We start from the raw sequence: 22,417 nt of genomic DNA, 5'->3' as shown, positions 1-22,417 counted from the left end.
GCTTTCTGTTCCCAGGAAGCGGGAGGGAATGCCCTCCCAAGAGAACCCCCCCCCCCATACACACACAGCCCTTCCCAGTCAGTTACCTCCACCATCCCAGCAGGCCCCCGGCAGTCCCGGCCTGTCCCTCACGCCCCTGGGGGACGCAGCGTTGCAGGGTGACGCATGTTAGCCCGACCACCTGACCCTGGTTAATTCTGCTCACATTTAGGAAACTTCCCAGTGCTGAGCACTGGCTGTGGTCGCTGACGGGTGCCCCAGGGGACTACAGGGAGACCTGGGAGGCGGTGGGGGCCCCGCCCCTCCCGGTACCCGAGGTGCTGATTGGCCGCGACCCGGGGGCTAGTCGCTGCGGGTGGGGCGCGCGGGAACGAGCCTGACTCCAGCGCAAGACGAACCTCAGTGTAGGCGCAGCCGTGGCGGTACCTGTTCTCACCGCCCTTCCCGGACCCCGGATACCTGCGCTCGGGCCCCCGAAGGCCGGCTCGCACCCCACGCCCACCGGACCCCCGCCATGTGCGGCCTCGGGCTCCTGCTGCTCGCCGCGCTGGGGCTGCGGGGTGAGTGAGAGCGGGACCGCTCTGCCTGCGCCGCCGCCTGGCCCGCGGCTCCCTGGGCGGAACTCTGGGCTCCTCGGGGAGTCGGCCAGTCAGCAGGGAGGCCCGGGCGGTGGACGCAGGGAACCTGCAAAAGGGAACTGTGTGGGTAAACGGTCACCTGGGCGTTTCCTGCGCTGGAGGAGGGCTTTGCCGGGAGGTTCAGCGTGAAGGGCCGGCTGCCCCCGCTCCATTCCAGGGCTTGGGGGCGACTGCCCACCTCTGCTGGGACCGCCAGCCTGGCGAGGAAGGGAGAATAAGGAGCGGTGACCTGGAGCGGGGGGGCCGGGGACACCCCGCGGAATTTCCCGGCCACCTGGGGACCTGCCTCTCTCTGGGGGGGCTGGCTGTGCTGCTAGCCTTTACCCCCACCCTGGCTCCCAAGAGCCTCCTGGGGTTCTGGGGTGAGGGCACTTCCTAGGCAGGCGCCCTCCCCTCAACCTCTCAGTCCTGGAGCTTTGCCAGACGGTGTAACGGGGGCACGACCACTAACACTGGCAAGAGGAAGACTCTCGGGGGTGAGGCCGGTGGTCGGTTCTGGGTCTGCAGTGTCCGGTCGGGTACAGGGCAGCTTCTAGCTCCAGGCTGGGTGAACCCTGCGGAAGAGGGCTCTTGCTCCGCCTTTAGATGCAGTTGTGTGATTATGGAGATGAAAAGTGTCAGCTCTGAGGGCTGGGCGGACAGACCCGCTTCCCCCCACCCCCCAGGGCCTGTGTGCGTCCTGACCCCTAAGAAGGGGGTGGTATTCAAGCCACCCTGGGCTCCGGGTGGCAGCTGGTAAGCTCCTAGACGGGCTGGCGCTGGGCAGTGTCTCTGGGCACTGCCCGGGTGGGGGTCCTGTGGTCTCTTTAAGGCAGGGCCCCCACTCGGGCTGGGGAGCCAGACCTCAGGGTCTGCTGTGATTCCCCCAGAGAAGGGGCCGTGCACGGCAGGCTGGGAAGGGATTCCCGGGGTGGGAGGGTGTGCTGTGCACTGCTGACCCCCCTTTCCCGCAGAGGTTGCCCCCGGGGCCGCCCTGCCCCACGTGGAGCAGTACGAGGTGGTGCAGCCCCGGCGCCTGCCTGCACCCCGCGCTCGGCGGGATCTGCCCTCCCGCCTGGTAAGTCTCGGCGGGACGCTGGCCTAGGGGTCCCCCCCACCCGCCCCAACCTGGGCCCTCAGAGTCCGTTTCCGACTCTGAGCAGGGTGACAGCTCCCTGTGTGCCCCAACTGTAGTAAGGGGGCTGAGGGCCGGGGGGCTTCCAGGCCTTTGGGCAGACTCCTGGGAGCTCACCTCTGCCCGAGCAGCCTGCCCCGGCCCCCCCCCCCCCCCCCCCGGCTCCCAGGCCTCACCTTCTTCCATCCTGCTCACCCCGGAGGCAGGGCCACCTTGGGTGGCCCTGGGTGGCGGCTGGCGCAGCCCCGTCTTCCTTTCTGGAGCCCGCCAGCCGGCCTGGTTTCACTCTGAGACGTGGGGTGGCTCTGCGGGCAGGGGCCGGGCTGGGATTCCCCGGGGCTGCCTGGGGGCATTCTTGCTTGTGAGGGTGGAGACCGCCCTGACTTGACCTCCATGTCCCAGAAGGAGCCACCCACTGCCCTGGGCCCCCAGCCCCCTCTGCAGGCGCCCTGCACGTGGTCCGGGACGGGGCGGGCGGGGGGTGGGGGGGGTGGGGGGGTGGGGAGGGGTCAGCTGCATCCTGGGGGCGTCCTTCCGGTCGGCCCGGGGCTGGAAGGGGCAGGGCCTCACAGGAGCAAGTCCGCCGGAGCAGGGAGGGCAGCCCGGCCCCCTCGTCCTCTCTCGGGCCGGGGTCCCCCTCCCACACGTGGCCTGGGAGGGGCGTTGTCCTCTCCCGGAGGCCTGAGGCCCAGCTCTGGGTGGAGCTGCCAGCCTGCCCCACCCCTGGGTACAGCCCAAGCCCCACCACCCCTCCAGGTTTGAGGTGGGCGTGGCCAGGCAGGGCCTCACCCTGGACCCCTCCCTGCCCTCTGCCCAGGGCCTGTACCCAGAGAGTGTGAGCTACGTCCTGGGGGCCCGCGGGCACACCTTCACCCTGCACCTTCGGAAGAACAGGTGAGCGCCCACCCTTCCCCCGCCCCGCCCCACACCATCTCCAGCCTCTCCTCTGTACCAGGGGCGGCCAGGGCACCACGGTGGCTCTTTTCCAGGGACCTGGTGGGCTCGGGCTACGCGGAGACCTACACGGCCGCCAACGGCTCCCAGGTGACAGAGCAGCTGCAGAGGCAGGTATGGCCCCAGTGCTCCTGCCCTGGGCCAGCGGCAGGCGCGGGGAGCCGGGCGCGGGGAGCCGGGCGCGGGAGCGGGGTCCTCACACCCTCCTCCCGCAGGACCACTGCTTCTACCAGGGCCACGTGGAGGGGCACCCACACTCAGCCGCCAGCCTCAGCACCTGTGCCGGCCTCAGGTGGGTGCTGCAGGCCGGGCGCCCCTCGCCCTCCAGAGGAGTGAGCGGGGCCCAGGAGGAAGGGGTCGGCCGGGCGCAGCAGTGGGGTCCCTGGGGCCACAGCCTCGGGGCCACAGCCTCAGAGCCACCCTCGCCTCTGCCTCAGGGGCTTCTTCCAGGCAGGCCCCGCTGTCCGCCTGATCGAGCCCCTGGCGGGGGCCGGGGAGGAAGGGCCACACGCCCTGTACCTGGCGCAGCACCTGCAGCAGGAGGCTGGCACCTGCGGTGTCAACGACAGCAGCCTGGAGAGCATCCTGGGGCCGCGGGTGTCTGCAGCCTTCAGACCCCGGGTGAGTGGAGGCCCAACGCTTCCTACTGCTCTGCTTGGGCCTGCGCGCCCCCAGGCTGTTGGCTGCTAAGCAAGGGAAGGGTGGGCCTGCGCCTGGCTCCACCCTGCGAAGGCAGAGCCCCCCGACCCCCAACGGCTCACCCAGCGCTGGCGGGAGCGGGCGCCAGCTCTAGGGCCCGGGAGATGGTCAGCGTGTGCAGACGGGCTGAGGACAGGAGGGCTGTGGCTGGTGGCTGACTGGATTCTTGTCACCGCTTTTCAAAAGTGGTCAGAACCCAGAGAGACCCGCTATGTGGAGCTGTTTGTGGTCACGGACAGCACGGAGGTACTTGGGGCAGGGTGCAGGGGTGATGGGCGGGGGCGGGGTGCAGGGGTGATGGGCGGGCGTGGGCCCCAGGCTGCCACTGAGGGTCTGCCTTCCTCCAGTTCCAGCGGTTTGGGAGCAGAGAGGCCGTGCGTCAGCGGGTGCTGGAGGTGGTCAACCACGTGGACAAGGTGGGCGCTACTTCCACCCTGGGGGCTTCCAGCAGGGGCCGCGGGACCCCTGGGCAGCTCACGCCCAGCCTGACAAACCCTGCTGGACCGGAGGGTTGGGGCGGCCGTGGTGGTGGGCTGGCTGCAGGTAGAGCCACCCGCCAGGGGGAAGGGGAAGCCGGGACCCTGCCCCAGTCCTCGAGACCCCTCGCATCACAGTGGACACCGTGGGGCTTCAGGCCCTCCGCCAGCCTCACCGCCGAGCCTGACCCTCGCGGTTCCCTGTCCTCTGGCAGCTCTATCAGGAGCTCAATTTCCGCGTGGTGCTCGTGGGCCTGGAGATGTGGAATGGTGGGGACAAAATTCAGGTCAGCTCCCAGCCCGACGCCACACTGGACAGCTTCCTGGCCTGGAGGGCCCGAGAGCTGGTGGGCCGGCAGGCGCACGACAACGTGCAGCTCATCACGTGAGCGAGCTGGGGGCGGGGCCACACCGCCCCTGGGGGAGGGGCCTGGGGCGCGGGCTCGGGGTGGCCCGGACGGACACTGTTCTCCCTCCTAGCGGGGTCGACTTCACGGGGACCACCGTGGGACTGGCCAAGGTGTCTGCCATGTGCTCCCAGGGCTCGGGGGCTGTAAACCAGGTGCGGGGTCTGCACGGGTGTGCTGGACCGAGGCTGTAGCTGGCCTGGGGGCGGGGCCGGCCGCGAGGCCTGGGGCTTGGCAGAGCATGTGAGGGGGGGCAGGGCACTCAGGTCCAGCATTCCGCCCACTGCTGCACTCTGGCCGGCTGAGCAGCATTGACGCTGTTACTGTTATTTGTAATAACATTACCGTATATCTACTATTTGAAAAGTGATGTTGGCGGGAGCACCGCCAAGGCCCTCAGCCTCCCTGGGGCGGACAGTTGGGGAGGAGTGGGCAGTGAGGTGGGGCATCTGCCCTGGGCGCAACCCCAGCCAGGATGGCCCCCCTGCAGGACCACAGCCCGAATCCCATCGGTGTGGCGAGCACCATGGCCCACGAGATGGGCCACAACCTGGGCATGGACCACGACGAGAATGTCGCTGGCTGCTACTGCCCGGTGCCGAGGGAGGGCGGCGGCTGCGTGATGGCGGCCAGCATCGGGTGAGGCTCGGCGGTCCAGCCTGGCCCAGGGCCCCAGGGCTGGGAGGTGCTGTCAGCGAGCAGAGCCGGCTCCACCCACCCTCCTGATAACAGAGACACCCACCAACTCCCAGTACCCCAGGGAGCCCTCCTGATAACGGGGATGCCCCCCAACTCCCAGTACCCTAGGAAACTCTCCTGATAACTGATAACTGGAAGGCCTCCCCCCAGCTCCCAGTACCCCAGGGAGCCCTCCTGATAATGGCAATGCCCCCCAGCTCCCAGTACCCCAGGAAGCCCTCCTGATAACTGGAAGGGCCCCCCCCCCCCGCCAGCTCCCAGTACCCCAGGAAGTTCAGTCAGTGCAGCCGGGCCGACCTGGAGACGTTCGTGGAGAAGCCCCGCACGGCCTGCCTGGTGGACATCCCGGACCTTGACCGGCTGGTGGGCGGCCCTGTGTGCGGAAACGGGTTCCTGGAGCGTGGGGAGCAGTGTGACTGTGGCCGCCCCGAGGTACAGAGCCAAACACCGCCACCCTCCGCTGTCTCTGCTCGTGGGCCAAGTTCGCCTCTGCAGGCTGGGTGTCTGTTCCTGACCCCTGGGTGCCCTGCGCACTCAACGGCCACACCTCCCGAAACAACCGGCAGGGCTGCTGGGTGGGAGTGACCGGTCCTCCCGCGGTGGGGGCGGGGGGCCCGGCGTGCAGCCCACTCAGACCTTCGCTGTCGCCCCTGCCCCCAGGACTGTCAGAATCGCTGCTGCAACGCCAGCACATGCCTTCTGGCCAAGGGGGCCGAGTGCGCCCACGGCGCCTGCTGCCACGAGTGCAGGGTGAGCCTGGGGCCCGGGCCCAGGGCAGGCGTGCAGGCTGGGGGCCTCCCGTTCCCATGGTGATCTTGGCACCCTGGAACCAGGTGAAGCCAGCCGGAGAGCCGTGCCGCCCCGCGAAGGACCAGTGTGACCTCGGCGAGCACTGTGACGGCCGGTGGCCCACATGCCCCGAGGACGCCTTCAGGGAGAACGGTGCGCCCTGCCCGGGGGGCTACTGCTACAACGGGGCCTGCCCGACGCTGGCCCAGCGCTGCCGGGACCTGTGGGGGCCAGGTGAGGCGGGCACAGCCGCAGGACCGTCAGGGAGGCGAGGGTGGCAGCGGTCCCAAGCCGGAGGACTGACCCACTCCTCCTACAGGCTCGCGGGTGGCCGTGGAGACTTGCTTCCGCTACGGCATCTCCGAAGGCTGTCGGGCTGGGGTCCCCCTGCAGTCCGGCAGGTGAGTGTCCCTCGTGGCCCAGCTCCCCTAGGGCCAGGGCCTGGGATGTCGCCCTCCCTGGGGCCACAAGAAGGTCCTCTACACGAAGGAGTTTGGGGCTGAGTCGGGGCCTCTCGGATGGCGGGGGTGGAGGGGGCCATCCTACCCTGCGGGACCCTCGGGTGCTGCCCTTCTAGGCGGGTGGGCCCCTGGGGCTGGGGTGTGGATGCCTGTGGCCTCGGAGCTCCTGGCGCGCTGAGCCTGGAGCAGGAAGCCCCGCAGAGCGGCCCCACGCTCGTCCCTGTCCCCAGGGTCAACAGGTGCGGCACGCTCTTCTGCGAGGGGGGGCAGGAGCCCCCGGAACGCGGATACTGCATCCTCACCACCTCCTCGGGCATCTGCCGAGCTGTCGTCCAGGACGGCAGCACCGCGTACGAGCCGGTGCCCAAGGGCACCAAGTGCGGCGAGGAGCAGGTGGGCTGGACATGCCTCCCGGTCAGGCCGCTGGGCTCGGGGCGAGCTTGCAGGGCCCAGAGCAGGGCCGTGGCGGCTGCTGGAGCGCTCTGCCCCAGGTAGAAAGTCAGAAGGCGCACGGGGCTGCGGGAGAAGCCCCATGTCAGTGAACGGGTTTGAAGACGGTCTGCGAGCCCTAGGGGTGGGCCGGGGGGTCCTCTGGCCCTGGTGGCCGCAGACAGCTGGCTGGGCATGGTCCTTCCCCACAGCCAAGGTTGGCCAGCAGATGACCTGCAGGCGGGGCCATTGAGAGGGTGGGGGCCGTGGCCTGTCCCCCCAGAGCCCAGATGCAAGCTGGGGGGCGGCTCTGGCTGACGGTGGAGACTGGGTGCTTCAAGCAGGGGTCTAGACTGGCCATCTCAGGAGACCCCACTGCCCTCCAGGTTTGCTGGGACGGCTTCTGCCAGGACCTGCACGTGTACAGATCCAGGAACTGCTCCGCCCGGTGCAACGGCCATGGGGTACGTGGGCCCAGGGCACAGCCCGCCACCTGTCCTCTGGGCTTGAGATATGTGCCAGCCAGGCTTGGCCCCCGCCCCAAGGCAGACAGAGGGCCAAGGCTGGCGCCCTTGGGACGTCGGGAGCTGCCGGGACCTCCCGAGGCGGGGACTGTTGGGGATCTCCTGGGCGTCAGAGCCGGTGGATATGTGGGCAGGATAGTCAGGTGTGAAGCATCTGGTTCTGAGCTCTGACACTGGGAAGGCCAGGGCTCCGGGGCTGTGCCCTCCTGGGTTCCTTCCTGGGGAGGACAGCCCACCGTCAGACCGCCCTGCCTCCCGCGGCGCTGCCTGCTTTGCTCAGAAAGCCCCACAGTGTCTGGGAGGGCTGCGACTCTCGGCACCTGTGATGAAGCCTTGGTGGCGGTGGTCCTAGACACCCCGCCACCCTCTGTCGGGGGGCTCAGGCAGCACAGCGCGTGGGGGTCCAGAGGCCCTGACTCCCGGCCGTCCCCCAGGAGTGCAACCACGAGGGCCAGTGCCACTGCCACCCGGGCTGGGCCCCGCCCTACTGCGCAGAGCCGCCGTCCGACACGCACGCAGGTAGGCTGGGCCCACCCGCCTGGGCGCCTCCTCACACGTTCTCAAGCCTGACGGGGTCTGGTCAGGGGTCCTGGGCAGGGCTGAGAGGAGGCCGTGTGCCCCTGAACCGTGAGGGGCCTGTGGAGGGTGTGGCCTTGCAGCCTCACCCCACAAGTCCGGGGCGGCCCTCCCGGAGAAGGGAGGCCTGTCCCAGAAGGAGGGCTGCAGGTGGCACGGGCTGCTCCTTGCTGGATCCTTAACCCGCCCTGGGCCCGGGACACTGGCCTCCCAGCCCCACACCGTCCCCACTGAACACAAGGCCGTGCACAGACCTGCGGCCGCCGGGGCCTGGCCCAGCCACTCCCGCATCACCAGGGCCGAGGGCCGCCCGCCACCAAGCCCCCGACTGGTCCCCTGAGAGCCCAGAGTGCCGGTGTCACGTACCGGGTCTCAGAGCCTCAGACAGGCCTGGGCTTTGGGGATGTGTGGCCAGGGCTCTGGCTGTCGGCTTCGCCGAGGAGGTGATCCCCTCCTCGCCCCTCCTCAGCTCCGGGCTGGCCTGGCCAGGGTTGAGTTGCTGGTGGGCCCTCCCGGTCCCTGCTGCCTCGAGCCAGGTCTGGCCCTAGTGACGCCTGGCCTTCTGTGCTCCCACAGCCCCTGGGAGCCTCCGAACGCGTGTGCTGGCGGGCGTGGGCGCCCTGGTGGTGCTGGTGCTGATCCTGGTGGGCGTTCTTATCTACTGCAAGGCCCGGAGCCCAGTCCGAAGGAGGTGGGGGAGCTGTGCTCTGGGCTCGCAGGACGTCAGCGTGTGCATGGCCAGTCGCCTGCTGGCGCTGTTGGGGGGAGAGGGGACCCCATGCTGGTGGCCCCGCCCTGGGCCCCTGCCTTCTGCCGTGGGAGCAGGCTGGGCTGTGGGGACGCGTTGGTGACGAGGAAGCTCAGAGAAGGCAGCACCGGCCCACCGCCCGGACACTGCGCTCTTGAGCCCGCTGTGTGGGGACCTCGCCCTGTGCTGGCTGCAGCAGGACACGCTTGCCCGTGGCCTCTAAGCGCCCCTGCCCCGGGCCTGGCCCGACCCCAGAGCTCTCCCTGTGTGGCTGTGGCCCGCACACCCCCCGGGGCGGCTGCAGCTGAGCCATCTGGGGCTGGGCCAGGGTCCCCACGCCCAGGAGCCTCAGTTCCCTGGGCTGAATCCTGAGGCCAGGATGCACTGACCCATCTTATTTCTCTTAGGAACGTGGCACCCAAGTCGGCCATGGGGCTCTCCAACCCCCTGTTCCAGGAAGGGCTCAGCAAACCTGCGGAAGGCGGGGCTCAGGCTCCCCCCGGTGGCTCCCTAGAGCCAGCCCCTTCCTCCCAGCCCGCCAAGCCCACAGCTTCCTCAGTGACCCCTAAGCGCCCACCCCCTGCTGTAAGCGCCAGCCATCCTGACAGACTCCTGGCTACCCCCAAATCTCAGGCTTATGGGGCTTAGAGTGACCACCATTTGCAGGCGAAACCAAGGCTCTAGGACGAGGGTTCTGAGCACCCGCCTGAGCCGGGAGCAGCCTTGAACCTGAGGCTCAAAGCCTCCGCAGCGTCCATCCCAGGATGGTTTAGAGGCGCAGAGGCCCGTGCTGCTGCCCAGCACCTCCACGTGAAGCCAGGGCTGGGGGAGGGGGTCGAGGCTCAGGCCCCGCCCAGTGTGGAGCAGGATGGGGGACCCCCACAGTGCACACACTTGGGGCCTCCTCCCCACTCTGGGAGGGGCCAGGACCTTGGGTCCTCAGCGGGTGGGGGGCAGCTCTGAGCCAGGCTTCTCTGGGGGTGGTTGCCCTGGGAGACCCAGGCTCACACCTGCTCCCTTCAGCCTCCAGCTGCCATGGCCAGCCCACCGTCCCCTCTCCCTGTGTACCCCCCGCAGGCCCCGGGCCAGGTGAGCAGGGAGGGGGCACAGCGCGGGCCCCGGGGGAGGAGGCTCTGTGGCTGCACCTGGCGGGCCAGGCGCGCAGTCTCGCAGCCCAGCGAGGACATGAACGGCACCCAGGGGGGCCTGGGGGTTCTGACCACTCCTTCCCACTCCCAGCAGCTCAGACCTGCTCCTCCCGCCAAGCCCCTTCCGGTGCTGAAGCCAAAGCAGGTGAGAGGGCCATGGGGGAGGAGCTCAGGGGCGCTGTGGGCTCCACCTCCATCCTTTTGAGGCTTCTGCGGTTTGGGAAAGATCTCTTCCAAACACGAGTCACTGGCGCCCCAGCAGGCCCCCTGCCTTGGGGCGCATATGGGAGGCCCTTCTGCCCACTGTGAGGTCTGGCTCTGGTGGGTCGCCTCCATTGCTGGGAGCACTGCTGAGGGTCCTACACACTCCTGGACACACTCTCACCTCCCCGCAGGCGGGGGCTCCCCTCACTCTGACGGTGAGGCCTGGAAGACCAGGCTTTCTCTCCCCTCCTGGGGCAGGGCTTCACCCACCAGGCGTCCTACGGGCCCCGTGTCAGCCTGTCCGTCCCCGGTGGTGTGGAGTCATCACTGGTTGCAGTGGTGTCTGTGGGGACTCGAAATCACTGTTAGGGCCCTCTTCCCCTTGTGGTCAAAGCTTGGAGGTGCTTGGAGAGATGCCAGCCTGGTTCCTCCTCAAGCTAACCCATGGGGCCTCTGTGGGTGGATCTCGCCTGGGACAACCATTACTGCAGTATTTATTCAATGAAGATTCCCTATTTCTCTTTTCTTTTTTACTTTTTATTTTGAGTTAATTTTAGAGTTACAGTAAAGTTACCAAAAAAAGTCTTTAAATAAAGTTTTAGGAGGGGTTTTGACAGGCCAAACAGGGATGGGGGTTGGGCAAACAGATTTCCGGTCCAGGAAGCTGGGGCAGCCAGGGAACTGTGCTGGAGAAGAAAGTGCAGGCCGCCCCAGCCCTCAGCCCCTCGCCCCACTCAGCGGGGCCCTCTGGGCGCTGAGCTGCACCCCACCCTGGCCTGGGCTGAGCAGGACTCCTGCTAGAGACCTTCCTTCCCCACCCCAGCCAAGGTTGCCCCTGGAAAGCTGAAATGCAAACAAACGCACATTTTAGTGGCGAATCCTTGGTTTTAGACCTTTCAAAGACCCACATTCTGGTAATTTAAGAGCTTTTCCTGGGTAATGTTGGGGTGGGGTGGGGTGAGGTGGGGAGTTGAGGGGAGAGGGCAGGGTGGTGAGATAATCCGACAGGCCCAGGAATGGGGGTCCTGCCACGTTTGGGTTTCATTCAAGGGCGGTGCCAGCCAGAGTGGGGCGGTGTCGAGGGCAATTTTCTGTAGAGCGCGTTCAGCGCAGAGAAGCCTGCAGGCCAGTCTGGGGCGGAACACAGCACCCAGGGAACTTTCTAGAAGTGCTGGGCAGACAGCGCCGGGCACTGCCAGCCATCAGCTGTCTCCATCCTTCCAGGTCATCAAGCCGACCTGCGCTCCCCCGATTCCACCCGTCAAGCCTGGAGTGAGAGGGGCCCAGCCTGGACCCACTCAGGTGAGGCCCTCACTGCCAGAGCAGTGCCCACCGGCTGGGGCAGAGCGAGCTCGCTTCCCCAGGAGGCCGTAACCTCTGCTCTGTACTCTGTCAGAGGACTTTTCAATGCTTACCGCTTCTTCCGGCTGCTAACGTCTTTTTCTGCACTGGTTTAAGTACAGACGTCTACTGCTTGTGGATAGAGAATAGACTTGATAAAGCATCAGCTGTTAATATCCAGGGCTGTCGCCGCTCTGAGCACAGTCATGTTTTTGGATGAAATGAGGATCCAAATTTTAAGAAAAGTAAAACGAAGTTAGATTCAGTTGTGCTCTTTGTAGCAGATGGTCTTTACTATCATTTTTCCTTCCCCAAGGTTGCTCTGAATCCTGTCCAGAGGAGGTGATAGGGCCCAAGCTCAAAGCACCCTGAGTGGTGTGGTCTTGTGACCTCGCCAGCAGCAGCGACACATGCAGCCGCCTGGCCCCAGGCCTTCCACCCCCTCAGGGGCTGAGTCCTCTCTGAACTGTCCTAAGAGAAGAGCCAGCTCCTCAGGGCCAAGACCACTCTTCCGTGTCTCAAGGTCACAGCCTAGCGCCTCCGGACCCGGGACTCCCTGGCTGGGCCCAGGACTCCCAGCTGGGCCATCGGCTGCTGTCCTGACCTGGGGAAGGAGGCTGGGGGAGGCCAGCCCCTCAACTGCGTGTGTCTTCAGACCGCCACTGGTGTCTTATCTGGTACCTGAAAACCTCAGGTGCACATTTAGCAGGGCTCAAAAATTTAATAAAATGCTTATATTTTACGATTAAGTTATTGATCAAGTTTTAAATGACCGGAAGTTTTTACTAGATGAGTGTAAAGTGTTGCATGCGAAACAAGGGAATTTAATTTATAAGACCTAAGCATTCAACGTTTGTTAAAATAGAAGTCTACTGTCAATGTTGTTCAGTCGCTCCCGGCCCTTCACCGTCTCGGGGACCCCCAGCCTTACTGCGTCGGGTCTGACTTTCCCTCCCCCTCCCGAGCCTCCCGCGGGCACCGAGTGTGGCCGCGCCCTCACCTGCGCGCCCCGCCCTTCCGGTCCCGGCCCTGCCGGCCCCGCCCGGAATTCCGGTCCCACAGGCGCTTCCGGCGTCGTCTCCTGGCAACCGCCAAACAGCCGGCCGCGCCGCGCCGCGCCGGGCGCCGCCATGCTGAACACAGCCAGGCCGCGCCCCCCGGCCCCGCCGCCGCTGCCGCCCGGCGCCCTCCACGGCCTCTACGCCTGGCTGGACGCGCTGCCGCTCAGTCGCCGCAAGCGCCACCTGGCCCGGGACTTTAGTGACGGCGGTGAGGGGCCGGGGCCCGGGGGGCCTGCCCGGGGGTCCAGGCCGAGAGCCGAGCGCTCGTCCTCCTCGGCCAGCGGGAGTCCCGGGGCCTGATTGGCGGGACGTCCAGGCAAAGGCCGCGGCCCGGGCAAGGTCTCCGCGCCCTGGGCTCCCTGCGAAGCCGTGACGTGAAGGCCCCCGGGGAGGGGCGGGAGGACCGCTGCCTAGATGGCCCTAGGAGGAGGAGTGGGGCGGCAAGCGGAGTGGGGGCCCAGGAGTTCCTCACGCCCCACCCCCGCCTGCCCGGGGGTCCCCTAGCAGCTCCTCGGAGCCCGCCGGCCCTCACGGTCCTCCCGCCGGGGCGCCCACACCCTGCGGGGATTCCCCGGGACCCCTCTCTATCCTTCTCTGCGTGGAGGCCCTGGGGGACGAATGATGCAAAAATCCGGGGCCCCTCGGCTCACCCTGTGCCCCTGCCCGCCCCGCCCCAGTGATGCTGGCGGAGGTCGTGAAGCTCTTTCGCCCCCGGCTAGTGGACCTGCACAACTACGTCCCCACCTGCAACACCGGCCAGAAGCGCAGCAACTGGAACGTTCTCAACAGGCAGGGCTCCAAGCGGGGCTTTCCGCCCTGCCTCCCTGCTGGGCCCACTCCTCGCTCCCCAAGGCTGGCCTGCATGGGCGGCCTCCACCCCGGGGACAGGTTCTCAGTCTGTGTCCGTGCGTGGGCTTCCCTGATACTCTGTCCAGTTCCATTTGAGCCTCCTGGGGGCTCCCCACCAAGAGGCCAGCAACAGTCAGCGTGACACACGCTCTGCAGCGCATTATTCTGCCCACTGACCTTGCCTCTCATGCACTCACCCGCCAAAAATTCTGGGTGACAGACTGCTCAGGCCCAGCAGACACGGCAGTCAATGGGCCCAGCGAGTCGAGAGGGAAGACGGATAAATGAGATGGGGCCAGTGTCAGTTGTGAGGAGTCTCGTGAGGACACTGAGGCAGGACCACAGGAAGTGAAAGCAAGCAGCCTGAGGGGGGACTTGGGTCTTCTGCGAGGCTGCAGTGGGGAGGGCGTGCGGATCCACCCAGGGCCCTTGCAGGACACTGCCCTAGGGGACAGTGCCTTAGCTGGCTTGAGGCCTGGCAGGTTCTGGTGGGACTTACTCGGAGGGGAGAGAGACTGGGGAAGATGGAAGCGGGGTGGGCGGCTGCCCCCACCCCCAAAGCCTGGCGACAGTGGCAGCTGCAGGCAGACGTGTGAGAGGTCAGGCTCTGAGCACTTTGGAGGTGAACGCGCAGGACACCTGCAGAGAGCCGAGGAGCCTCAGGAAGATGAGTGCTACCTAGGGAGGCAGCAGTGAGCCTGGGACTCAGCTGACCTGAAGACACAACGCACTGTGTCCCATGACCCGCAGGGGGTGACCGGGAAAGAGATGGCCCCGGGCCTCTGTGGGTACGGGGGCTGGAAGGCACCCCAGTCCAGCGGCTCTGCACGAGGTGAGCATCCCCGCTGGGCCTCGTCTCAGGGCTGCACCCGCTGCCTCTGCAGGAAAGTCTTCCACAAGCTGGGTCTCAGTGTCTCGGAGGAAGAGATCCGAAAGGTGGTCGTCAACACCCCTGGGGCTATTGAGCCCATCCTGTGTGCAGTGAGGGACAAGGTGGAGGCCGGCGAGGACCCACCCGGCACAGCTGGACACGTGGGTACCGTCGCATGGCCGTGGCCTCTGCTGTGTTGGGATGCGGGCTTGTTGCCTGCGATGAGAGTAAAACCAGGAAGTAAGTGGGGACGAAGCCCCGTATCCCCGTGCCTGACCTGCCTGCATCCCTTTTCAGAAGCGCTCGGGTCCAGGCTGTGCTGCCGCCTCCAGGGAGCATGTCCCCCTGCCCATTTGTGATGGGGAGACGCCCGCAGGCCTGCGGACAAGGATCGGGTCAGTCCCTCCAGGGGGTCTCATGGCACAACGCTGGAGCCCCTTGCAAGAAGCAGGACGCTCCAGTGGTGACGCTGGTGGGTGGGGCTCGCCTCCCCTGCCCAGGCTGGGGGTGTCCAGACTGCACCCCCACCCCCACCCCCACCCCGTGTGGGGCCCTGCGCCCGGCAGACTGCCCTGCCCCCCGCTGGGGTGGCACCCAACGGGCAAGGCACGCCTTGCTCAGGGAGCCCCGCTTCCGTCACCCCCGCAAGGGGCCCCTGCCCACAGGCCACGTGAAGTGGCCGTCGTTCAGGTTCAGGGGTGGCTTCTCCAAATGAGGAAGCCGTTCAGAGGTGTGGCGGGCTGCGCCTGCGGACCAGCTCAGGCCTGGCCCAGCCGCCCACACTGAAGGCCGGAGCTGACGCGTCCGGTGGTCTCACAGGCCTGCGGAGCCCCTTGGCACGCTCTGGGGTGGAGACCCATTGGAGTCAGAGAGCTTCAGAGAAGATGGGCCACTGTGCATGCAGAGGGTGGGCTCCGGATCAAACTCTCTGCAACCGCCCCACTGGCCCACCCACCCGCCTGCTGAAGGCCCGTGTCTACCTTTCAGTTGCCCAGCCGGGGAGCCCTGGCACCACCTGGACCCTGGGCTGCCACAGCGGCTGCTGGAGGAAAAGGAGCAGGCGCTGGCAGTCCTGCAGGAGACCATCAAGGTACAGGCCTGGCCGTCCCTCCAAGCAGCTTGGACCAGCATGTGGCGAGGTGGGGGCAGCCAGGCAGGGCCCCTGACCGGGGGAGCCTGCGAGCACATCCCAGAGATACCCAGAAGCAGAGGGAGAGTACAGTGGGCCTCCACCCCTCGGAGACTGACCACCCCAGCCTTGCCTGTCATCAGATACCAGAGACCACGAGTCAGGGGCTGCAGACTCACAGGCCTTGGTACCCGGACATATTGGAGGGCAGGCTTGAGGGCCCTGGGGCCCAGTCAGGGAGCAGAAGGCAGCTCCCTAAGGGGCAAGCCTAGTTCTGGGGGTGTATGCCTGTTCCCCCTCTCGCTGAGGGTCTCCAGCACTCCCAGGTTCAGGAGGTGCTCGGGTCCCATCACTGCCATTCAGCAACCACCACATGCTCCGGTGGGCGTCCAGGCTGCATTTTTGGACCCGAGACAGTGGGGGTGGGGTGTGCAGGCCACATGGCCTCGGGGTCAGAGGAGCTGTAGAAATGGTGATGACAAAGCGGTTCCTGCTGGCTCCGCGAATCTTGACGCAGTTTTCTTGAGGAAGCAGGAAAGTGGCATCATCCTGTGGTTTGCATCTGCTGGACGGCAGGGAGGAAGCCCTGTCTCAGCAAGGCCTGTTGCGGCCCTCACGCCCTGCCCATCTGGGCCTGTGCTGACGGAGCCACGGCCACTGGGGGCCGCAGAGCAACACTGTTTGAACCGCACGGTGTTTTCCACTAGGTGGGCACCACAGTGCTGCCGTCTGCGCTGCAGACCGATGGCTACACTGTCCGGTTTTGACTTGGGGGAGGGGTTGGTGGCCCCCCCACACCACCACATTGATCAGGGACCAACTTCATTTGATTTTTGAAACCCAGAGGGCAAGACAGCTCACCTGCTGTTTGGTGGTGACACAGTTGAGTTCCGTTCCCGTGACTGTCACTGACGTCAGATAAAACATGCGGGGGCGGAGGGGCAGCATCCCAGGGCTGACCCGGGGGGGTGGGGGTGTCGGGGTCCAAGCCTGCAGCGTCAGCTGAAACAAGGCGGCGCCCAGCCTCGGGATGCCCCTGCCCTTCACGCTCGCCGCCAAGGGGCGGTGTGGCCAGGCCGGTGGTGTGCTGGCGCTCAGGGCCCTCAGAGGGTCAATCTGAGACGCCGGCTCCCTGCCTCAGCCAGCGGGAGCCGTCTGTCCTCTGGACACGCTTTCGGGGGCAGACGAACTTCCACATCTGTTCACTCTTACTGCTGGGGCGTGGTGGGTGCTCTCCTTCCAGGAGAGGGACTTTGCTTGGGGGACTTTGGCCTTGCTTGGGGGAGGCTGGGGGGCAGCGGCTCTGCGTGAGGACAGCTGAGCAGGAGCGCCAGGTGGGTGGTCCTGACCATCTGTCTGCACAGGGACATGTTCTCGGCTGTTTCCCTTCAGAAGTGACCCCTGCACATGAGACTGTCTCCTCGGCAGGCTTGCTCCGAGGACCTGCCCAGCCCGGCTGAGCCGCTGGGCAGGGCTGCAAAGGTTCGGAACCGGCGAGGAGGCTCCGTGGGTCTAGGGCAGCCCCTCCCTCTCCTGGCCTGTCCTCCATCACCTGGGGTCTCAGACTCATTTCAGGGACCCATGTTGTTTCTACCCAGAGTGGCCTGCTTGAGGACCTCTGGTCTGATCACTGATGGTGTGGCCCTTGCAGGGGGACTGGCTGGACACTCAGCCTGGGGCTGAAGCTGCCCGCCACAGGAGCGTGGACAGGTGTCCCTCGGGTGTGTGTTCCTGCAGGTTCTGCAGATGAAGGTGGCCAGGCTGGAGCACCTGGTGAAACTGAAGGATCAGCGGATCGGAGCGCTCATGCGACAGGGGGACCAGCCCCGGGGAGGGGGTACTCCGGGGCCTGAAGGGACCCGGAAGGAGTCCACCAGACTCCGACCCCGAGCCCACATGGAAATCCCCTAGACTGGGTGTTTCTGGGTGTGGCCACGCACTGTCCATCAGACTCGGAGCGCCGAGGAGGGCCCAAGACAGCGTGTCCACAAGCAGAGGCCTGGCTCCTCCTGACTGCACATCCCAGGTGCCCAGCCAATGCGGCCTGAGGTTCCCCTGCTGCCCCCCACCCCCCTGCCGCCTCCCCCCACCAAGACCAGTTTGGATATGAAGACGGGCCTAGTTCCCTGGAGCCCCTGAGCTGTCCCGGTGTCACTGTGAACGCGGAGCATCTGCGGGCAGTTGTGTGCTGGGGGGTCCGGGGTGGGGGCAGCGTCGCGAGTCAGCCAACCTGCCGTCCCGGGGTCCCCGCGGAAACGGCTCGTGGGAGGTTGTGTTTCCTGAAGGGCGCCTGTGGGGACCTCACGGTGGTCATCCGACATAGCCAGTCAGCCCTCCTTGCTCTGGAGGCTTTGGGGGTCAACAGAGCCAGGACCCGCAGGACGGGCTCCCCCCAGTGCATGTGGGGCCCTGGCCCTGGGTGGGGGCATCGGGGTGGGGGCCAGGTGCCCTGAGATGCTGAGGTTGGGGGGCAGGGGGCTGTGTCCTATCTGTCCTGTGTCCTGGCATTCTCACCTTCCTGCTCCAGCATCCAGGGTACTGCCCCCCACCCCCACCAACTGACTCACTGCCCCCTTCCCGATACACGCACACGCCCCGGGCCCCTGCAGGGTTTCAGGAAGCAGCGTCAGAGCAGAAACCTCCGTCGGTTTTGGAGCTGCTCTGAGTCAGCCCACGTCCTCCCTGAGTCAGACATGCAGCCCTGGCCCCATAGCACGGGTCCAAGCCTCCAGGATTGGAGGGACCTGGGGTTTGAGGCAGAGGGTCTGCTTCCCCAGGAGGAGCTGTGGAGGCTGAGTTGGGGAGGGGGGCGTTGCCTAGGAGGGGCCAACTTTCAGATTTCTCCTGGGCACACCCTCACCCCTGGAGAGGAGCCCCAGGATGTGTGTCTGGGGGCGGGTCTGGGCTGCCAGCTGTGGGATCCAAGCTGCAAGCAGCCCCCACCGATCCAGCGTCAGGAGCCACAGAGGGAGATGGGCTCCTCAGCCTAGCGCGCGAAGTGTCTCGGGGCGGGGGCAGGAGGGGGCTCACTGGGGGCACGAGGCTGGGGGTTCTCTGGAGGACCCTGACCCCCCTCGCCAGCTGAAGGCTCTGTGCCACCCACAGGGGCAGGAATGCGGAGGAGCAACCAGGGTGGGGGTCGGGCACAGGGCACACTGATTCAGCCTGGCCGGCGGCCGGGTGACCATGTGCTGGGCAGTGGGTTATGGGCAGAGCTGGCCAGGCCTGGGCCCTGGGGAGACACAGAGGCAGGACTATCTCCGGAAGAACATGAGGTGAGGCTGCTCTGTGGCCACCCACTGACCTAAGCTGCCCGTGCCATCTTCCACTCACTGCTGTTGGCCAGGGGCAGCTGTGTGCTGTTAGAGGCCTGTGTCACTGTGAGTTCACCCCAGCTTTCCCCTCGAACCCTGGGTGCAGAGACAGCCCCTGGAAGTTAATGACGTTAAAGTCAGGCTGCCCACCCCTGCAACCAAGAGGCAAACACCAAAGCCTGTTCGGTGTCCGCCTCCACACCCGGGGGCCTGGCGTGTCATCTGGCAGACGTTTTTGCACGTGTTATTTCATGATTTTAAAAACATTTTTAAGGGGAGACCTTCGGAGGTGCAGAGGTGTGAATGACAGCCTGCAGGCCCACAGGGACCCCGCCTGCCCAGGATGGGCAGAGGCAGCCGGCCCCTGGGCCTCGCCAGTCTCCTCCGGAAACGCTGCGGAGGTGCCCGCGAGGCCACGCCCTCACCACCCGGGAGCGCCCCAGGCTGGTCCAAGCACGCCCCGTGTGGCCAGGGCCGGAATCACGCCCTGCTGACCCTCCTTAAAAAGGCAAGAGGCTGTGATGAGGGCCTAGAGCCCCCCTGACCTTCCTGCCTGCAGAGGACTGGAGGGCTTCATGCTAATTCCTGCGTCAGCCAGAAACCCTCCAGGCCTCCACCCACGAGAACGCAGGTGAGCGGTGTGGACTGTACCACGGAGCCCAGTGTAGACAGAAACGCCAGTGGCCTCCAGGCCTGTGGGAGCTCCTGGCCTCCCCCCGCGGCCCCCAAGGCGCCCTCCCCAGCTTGGCACGTCTGTTTCCGTGGTTTCTGAAGCGTCTGATCCAGCCTTTCCTTCCCAGATGGGTTTCGAGTGAGCGCCACCGACGCTGGGGAGATGCCGACCACGGCGGCGAGCTGGACCTGCTGCTGCAGATGCGCCTCGGGGTGGGGGCGGGGGCCATGCGGCTGCAAAGCTCCGGGGCTGGGGCCGAGACCTGCCCGGAAGCGGGGCCTGGGGCCAGGGACGGGGCGAGCCCCAGAAACAGAGCTGGGAGGGGGCGTGAGAACAGGCGGACGTATGGGAGTGGGGCCTTGGGAGCCCAGCAAGGGTGACTTTTGAGCAAAGGCTTGAAGACAGCGAGGGGCTGCAGCTCAGACGCGGCGCACGGGGCGTCGGGGGCGGGGCGGTGGGCGAGGCTGAGGCTGCGAAGACTGGGGTTTCGCGCCTGGGAGGCGGCCCGACCTCGTGGGCTGGGGCTCACTCAGAAGGCAGGGGCGCAGGTGCTTGACCACAACGCCACAAAGCTATCCTGGAGGGTGGCGTGGACGTGAACTCCGGGCTTCCCGCTCCCTGGCATCATGCTGAGAGCGAGCCAGGCTGCGTTTCTGCGCCGGAAGGGGCAGCGGCTGATCTGGTGGTGTGGATGTATTAAGTGTTCTCTGACACGTGAGAAACACCTTTCGGGGGAAAAACACCCTGGCTGCACAAAGTGTGTGAAAAGTGAACTAGTGACAGCTTCCATGAAACCATCGCAATATTGTAATTACTCTCCAAATAAAAAGTATATTAAAAAACTGACAGAGGTTCACCCAGAAGGTAAAGTTTGTTTAGCTCAAAAAGTGAAAGTGTTAGTCGCTCAGTGGTACTCTTTGCAACCTGTAGTCCGCCAGGCTCTTCTGTCCATGGAATTCTCCCAAGTGAGGATACTGGAGTGGGTTGCCATTCCCTTCTCCAGGGATCTTCGGGATCCAGGGATCAAACCTGAGGCACCTGCACTGCAGGCAGATTCTTTACTGTCTGCGCCACCAGGGAAGTCCTGTTTAACTCAAAGCTTTGATTAAATTCAGGTAGTAAATGAGTGCCGATTGCAATTGACAGAGATTAGAAATGAAAACCCAGAGAAAAGACAGGAAAGAACAGCAACTGGCTGCTGTCCCAAGGCGGCTTGGGCCCTCGGTGCCCCACAGGGCAGCTCCACCCCCTCCAGGGGCCCACCACTGCCGCTGGGTGGGGCTGCCCTGGAAGGGACATGCTTACTTGCAGAAAGTGGTGAAAAGATGCCTGGAGAACAGGCTGGCAGAAGCCCATCGGTTCACAGTGATTGCTCTTGGGTGGGAGAACGGTTACTTCCGTGTTGCTGACAGTTCCATCAGAGCGATGTGTTCTACAATCAGGAAGAAGAAGGATGCTTCTGGCAAGCTCACCTGAGACACGGTCCTCTTGGGCCACGCATACACTGGACATCTGTCCTGTCCCCTCACAGACCCTGAAAAGGACACGTTGTTCAAAGAGAGAGACCCCCCCCCCCTCAGAGAACCAGCCAAAGCGGCAGCTGAAGTCACGATCCACTTCTCGCCTTTCAGCAAAAGCAGAGCCGCTGTCCAGTGGGGTGCTGTGAGGACTCTGGGGGCCCGAGCACCCCTGGCCTCGCCCCAGGGGAGGTGAGAGGACCCCAGGCTCTGCCCCCACTGCATGTTCTGTGGGTCTCAGTCCCTCAGTGTAACAGGTCACATGGGGTGAAGTGCCCCCGACTCCACCCTCAAGTCAGCTGAGTGGCCGTCCAGGCAGAAGGCAGGCGCAGAGACCAAGAAGGTGGGCGGGGGCGTGTCTGGACACCCCACAGCGGCAGTCACCTGGACTGACGGCCCCCAGCCCCCCGCACTCAGCCACACCAGGCAGCTGGCTGGTCGGTGCTGAGCCTTCTCTGGGCTCCCACCAGGCCGGGCCCCAGGAGAGACCAGGCGTTCCTCACTGGCCCCTTGGACCCCCTTCACCACTGCAAGGTCACAGGTCCTTACACACGTGCACACATGCTCACACTCAGCCCCCAGGGCTCCCCTTTGTTCGCGCTGCCTGTGAGCCCTTGCTCTCACCCCCAGGCTGAGCGTTCAGGGCTCCAGCAGGCCTTCTCATCTGCGATCCGAGGCTGCCTGCAGCAGGAGGTCTCAGGACTCCTGCCACGTTCCCAGGCCCCGGCATGGTCCGGGGCAAGGAGTCAAGGGGCATTCAACGGAGGGCTCCCAGGGGGATAGCGCCCCCACCCAGTGCCCCCGCCCAACCAGCCAGGCCACAGGCTTCTCTGTCCACCAGGAGATGGGGAGGGTTCCCTGGGAAACGCTTGGGGCCAGGAGGATGTTGGTTGGGGCTTCACAGGCTCTTGTCCTTGGGAAGCTCAGCTCACCTGCCGCTCTGGGCCTGCTTCCTCCTCCTACGGGGGTGAGCACTGCTGATGGAGGCGGCCGGGACCAGTCTCGGGCTCTGCGTCCACCCCTGCATCCCCAGGACCTAACTGACCCCCCAACACTGCTGATGGAGGTGGCCGGGGCCAGTCTCGGGCTCTGCGCCCACCCCCGGCGTCCCCAGGACCTAATTGACCCCCAACACTGCTGATGGAGGTGGCTGGGGCCAGTCTCGGGCTCTGCGCCCACCCCTGGCGTCCCCAGGACCTAATTGACCCCCAACACTGCTGATGGAGGTGGCTGGGGCCAGTCTCGGGCTCTGTGCCCACCCCCACATTCCCAGCACCTAACTGACCCCCAAGCTTCTACAAAGGGGCCTTTAGTGTTTGTGGGGGCCCTGAGGGGCCTCGGTCCAGGGACACTGAACTGGCTTCAGGAGGAGCATCTGTCTGTGGATTAGTCGGCCGAGGACCCAGGAGACCCCAGGGGCCATGGAGGCCAGGGGGTCCTGGAAGACTCAGGGCCGTAGAGGCAGTAGCTGCTGAGGGGGGCGGCCTGAAGGTGACAGATCCTTCCCCAGACCTGGGGGCCAAGGCCCTCAGTGAGAAAGAGACCCGGGCTTCTGGGTTAGGGACAGCAGCGATTGCCGGGGCCAGCCCTGTGTGCACAGGCGTGTGGCATGTGTGCACACTTCTGTGAAGGCCCAGTGGTCCAGGCGCTCAGAGGGGGCTCCCTGTGGCTGGGGTGGGGGCTGCCGGGTCAGCCGTGCAGACAAAGGGGCCACATTCTTCCTCCGGCTGGGAAGGCCAAGGTGTCCTGGGTGGCCGCCCGTGCCGTGGCCTTGAGAGTGGAGGGAAGTTCCCATG

General features: G+C 65.8%; 2 protein-coding genes across 19 annotated transcripts; both read left to right on the top strand.

Moving 5' to 3' along the window:
* The first annotated feature begins 253 nt into the window (after positions 1-253).
* On the top strand, positions 254-11,956 carry ADAM8 (ADAM metallopeptidase domain 8). 4 transcript variants are annotated; one of them, XM_043925125.1, is made up of 24 exons: positions 254-560; positions 1,592-1,695; positions 2,570-2,646; positions 2,742-2,820; positions 2,922-2,998; positions 3,144-3,327; positions 3,592-3,651; positions 3,753-3,821; positions 4,097-4,266; positions 4,362-4,443; positions 4,779-4,927; positions 5,242-5,419; positions 5,648-5,737; positions 5,821-6,010; positions 6,096-6,177; positions 6,468-6,630; positions 7,053-7,130; positions 7,625-7,709; positions 8,343-8,457; positions 8,922-9,099; positions 9,538-9,603; positions 9,757-9,807; positions 11,091-11,168; positions 11,524-11,956. In XM_043925125.1, the coding sequence occupies exons 1-24, from the start codon at positions 515-517 to the stop codon at positions 11,551-11,553; spliced, it is 2,481 nt and encodes an 826-aa protein (XP_043781060.1). In that variant the 5' UTR covers positions 254-514; the 3' UTR covers positions 11,554-11,956. The 4 variants fall into 4 exon arrangements, with proteins under 4 accessions (XP_043781060.1, XP_043781059.1, XP_043781062.1 ...); XM_043925124.1 differs by having other exon boundaries at positions 9,754-9,807; XM_043925127.1 differs by lacking the exon at positions 9,538-9,603.
* Positions 11,957-12,305: 349 nt separating this feature from the next.
* On the top strand, positions 12,306-19,966 carry LOC122708718 (sperm flagellar protein 1-like). Of its 15 annotated transcripts, none has more exons than XR_006345283.1 (7): positions 12,306-12,476; positions 12,946-13,057; positions 14,002-14,149; positions 14,286-14,383; positions 14,976-15,078; positions 16,855-17,143; positions 19,232-19,966. XR_006345283.1 is itself a non-coding variant. In XM_043925131.1 (6 exons), the coding sequence occupies exons 1-6, from the start codon at positions 12,338-12,340 to the stop codon at positions 17,026-17,028; spliced, it is 774 nt and encodes a 257-aa protein (XP_043781066.1). In that variant the 5' UTR covers positions 12,306-12,337; the 3' UTR covers positions 17,029-19,966. The 15 variants fall into 15 exon arrangements, 7 of the variants coding, with proteins under 7 accessions (XP_043781066.1, XP_043781069.1, XP_043781068.1 ...); XR_006345282.1 differs by having other exon boundaries at positions 18,749-19,966; XR_006345281.1 differs by having other exon boundaries at positions 18,706-19,966.
* Positions 19,967-22,417: the final 2,451 nt, after the last annotated feature.

The sequence above is a fragment of the Cervus elaphus genome, chromosome 15 (genome assembly GCF_910594005.1).
Source record: "Cervus elaphus chromosome 15, mCerEla1.1, whole genome shotgun sequence".
Lineage (NCBI taxonomy): Eukaryota > Metazoa > Chordata > Mammalia > Artiodactyla > Cervidae > Cervus > Cervus elaphus.
Note: the sequence above shows the minus strand (reverse complement) of the source record. Positions and strands in the feature narration are given on the sequence as shown.

Bases quoted from the DNA above. Each gene is read 5' to 3' on its own strand.
- ADAM8 (XM_043925124.1), top strand. From the start codon at position 515: ATGTGCGGCCTCGGGCTCCTGCTGCTCGCCGCGCTGGGGCTGCGGG. The intron at 561-1,591 runs GTGAGTGAGAGC...CCTTTCCCGCAG, and splicing joins CGCCGCGCTGGGGCTGCGGG to AGGTTGCCCCCGGGGCCGCC. The intron at 4,928-5,241 runs GTGAGGCTCGGC...CCCCCCCGCCAG, and splicing joins GTGATGGCGGCCAGCATCGG to CTCCCAGTACCCCAGGAAGT.
- LOC122708718 (XM_043925129.1), top strand. From the start codon at position 12,338: ATGCTGAACACAGCCAGGCCGCGCCCCCCGGCCCCGCCGCCGCTGCCG. The intron at 14,150-14,288 runs GTGGGTACCGTC...CCTTTTCAGAAG, and splicing joins CACCCGGCACAGCTGGACAC to CGCTCGGGTCCAGGCTGTGC. The intron at 14,384-14,975 runs GTCAGTCCCTCC...TCTACCTTTCAG, and splicing joins GGCCTGCGGACAAGGATCGG to TTGCCCAGCCGGGGAGCCCT.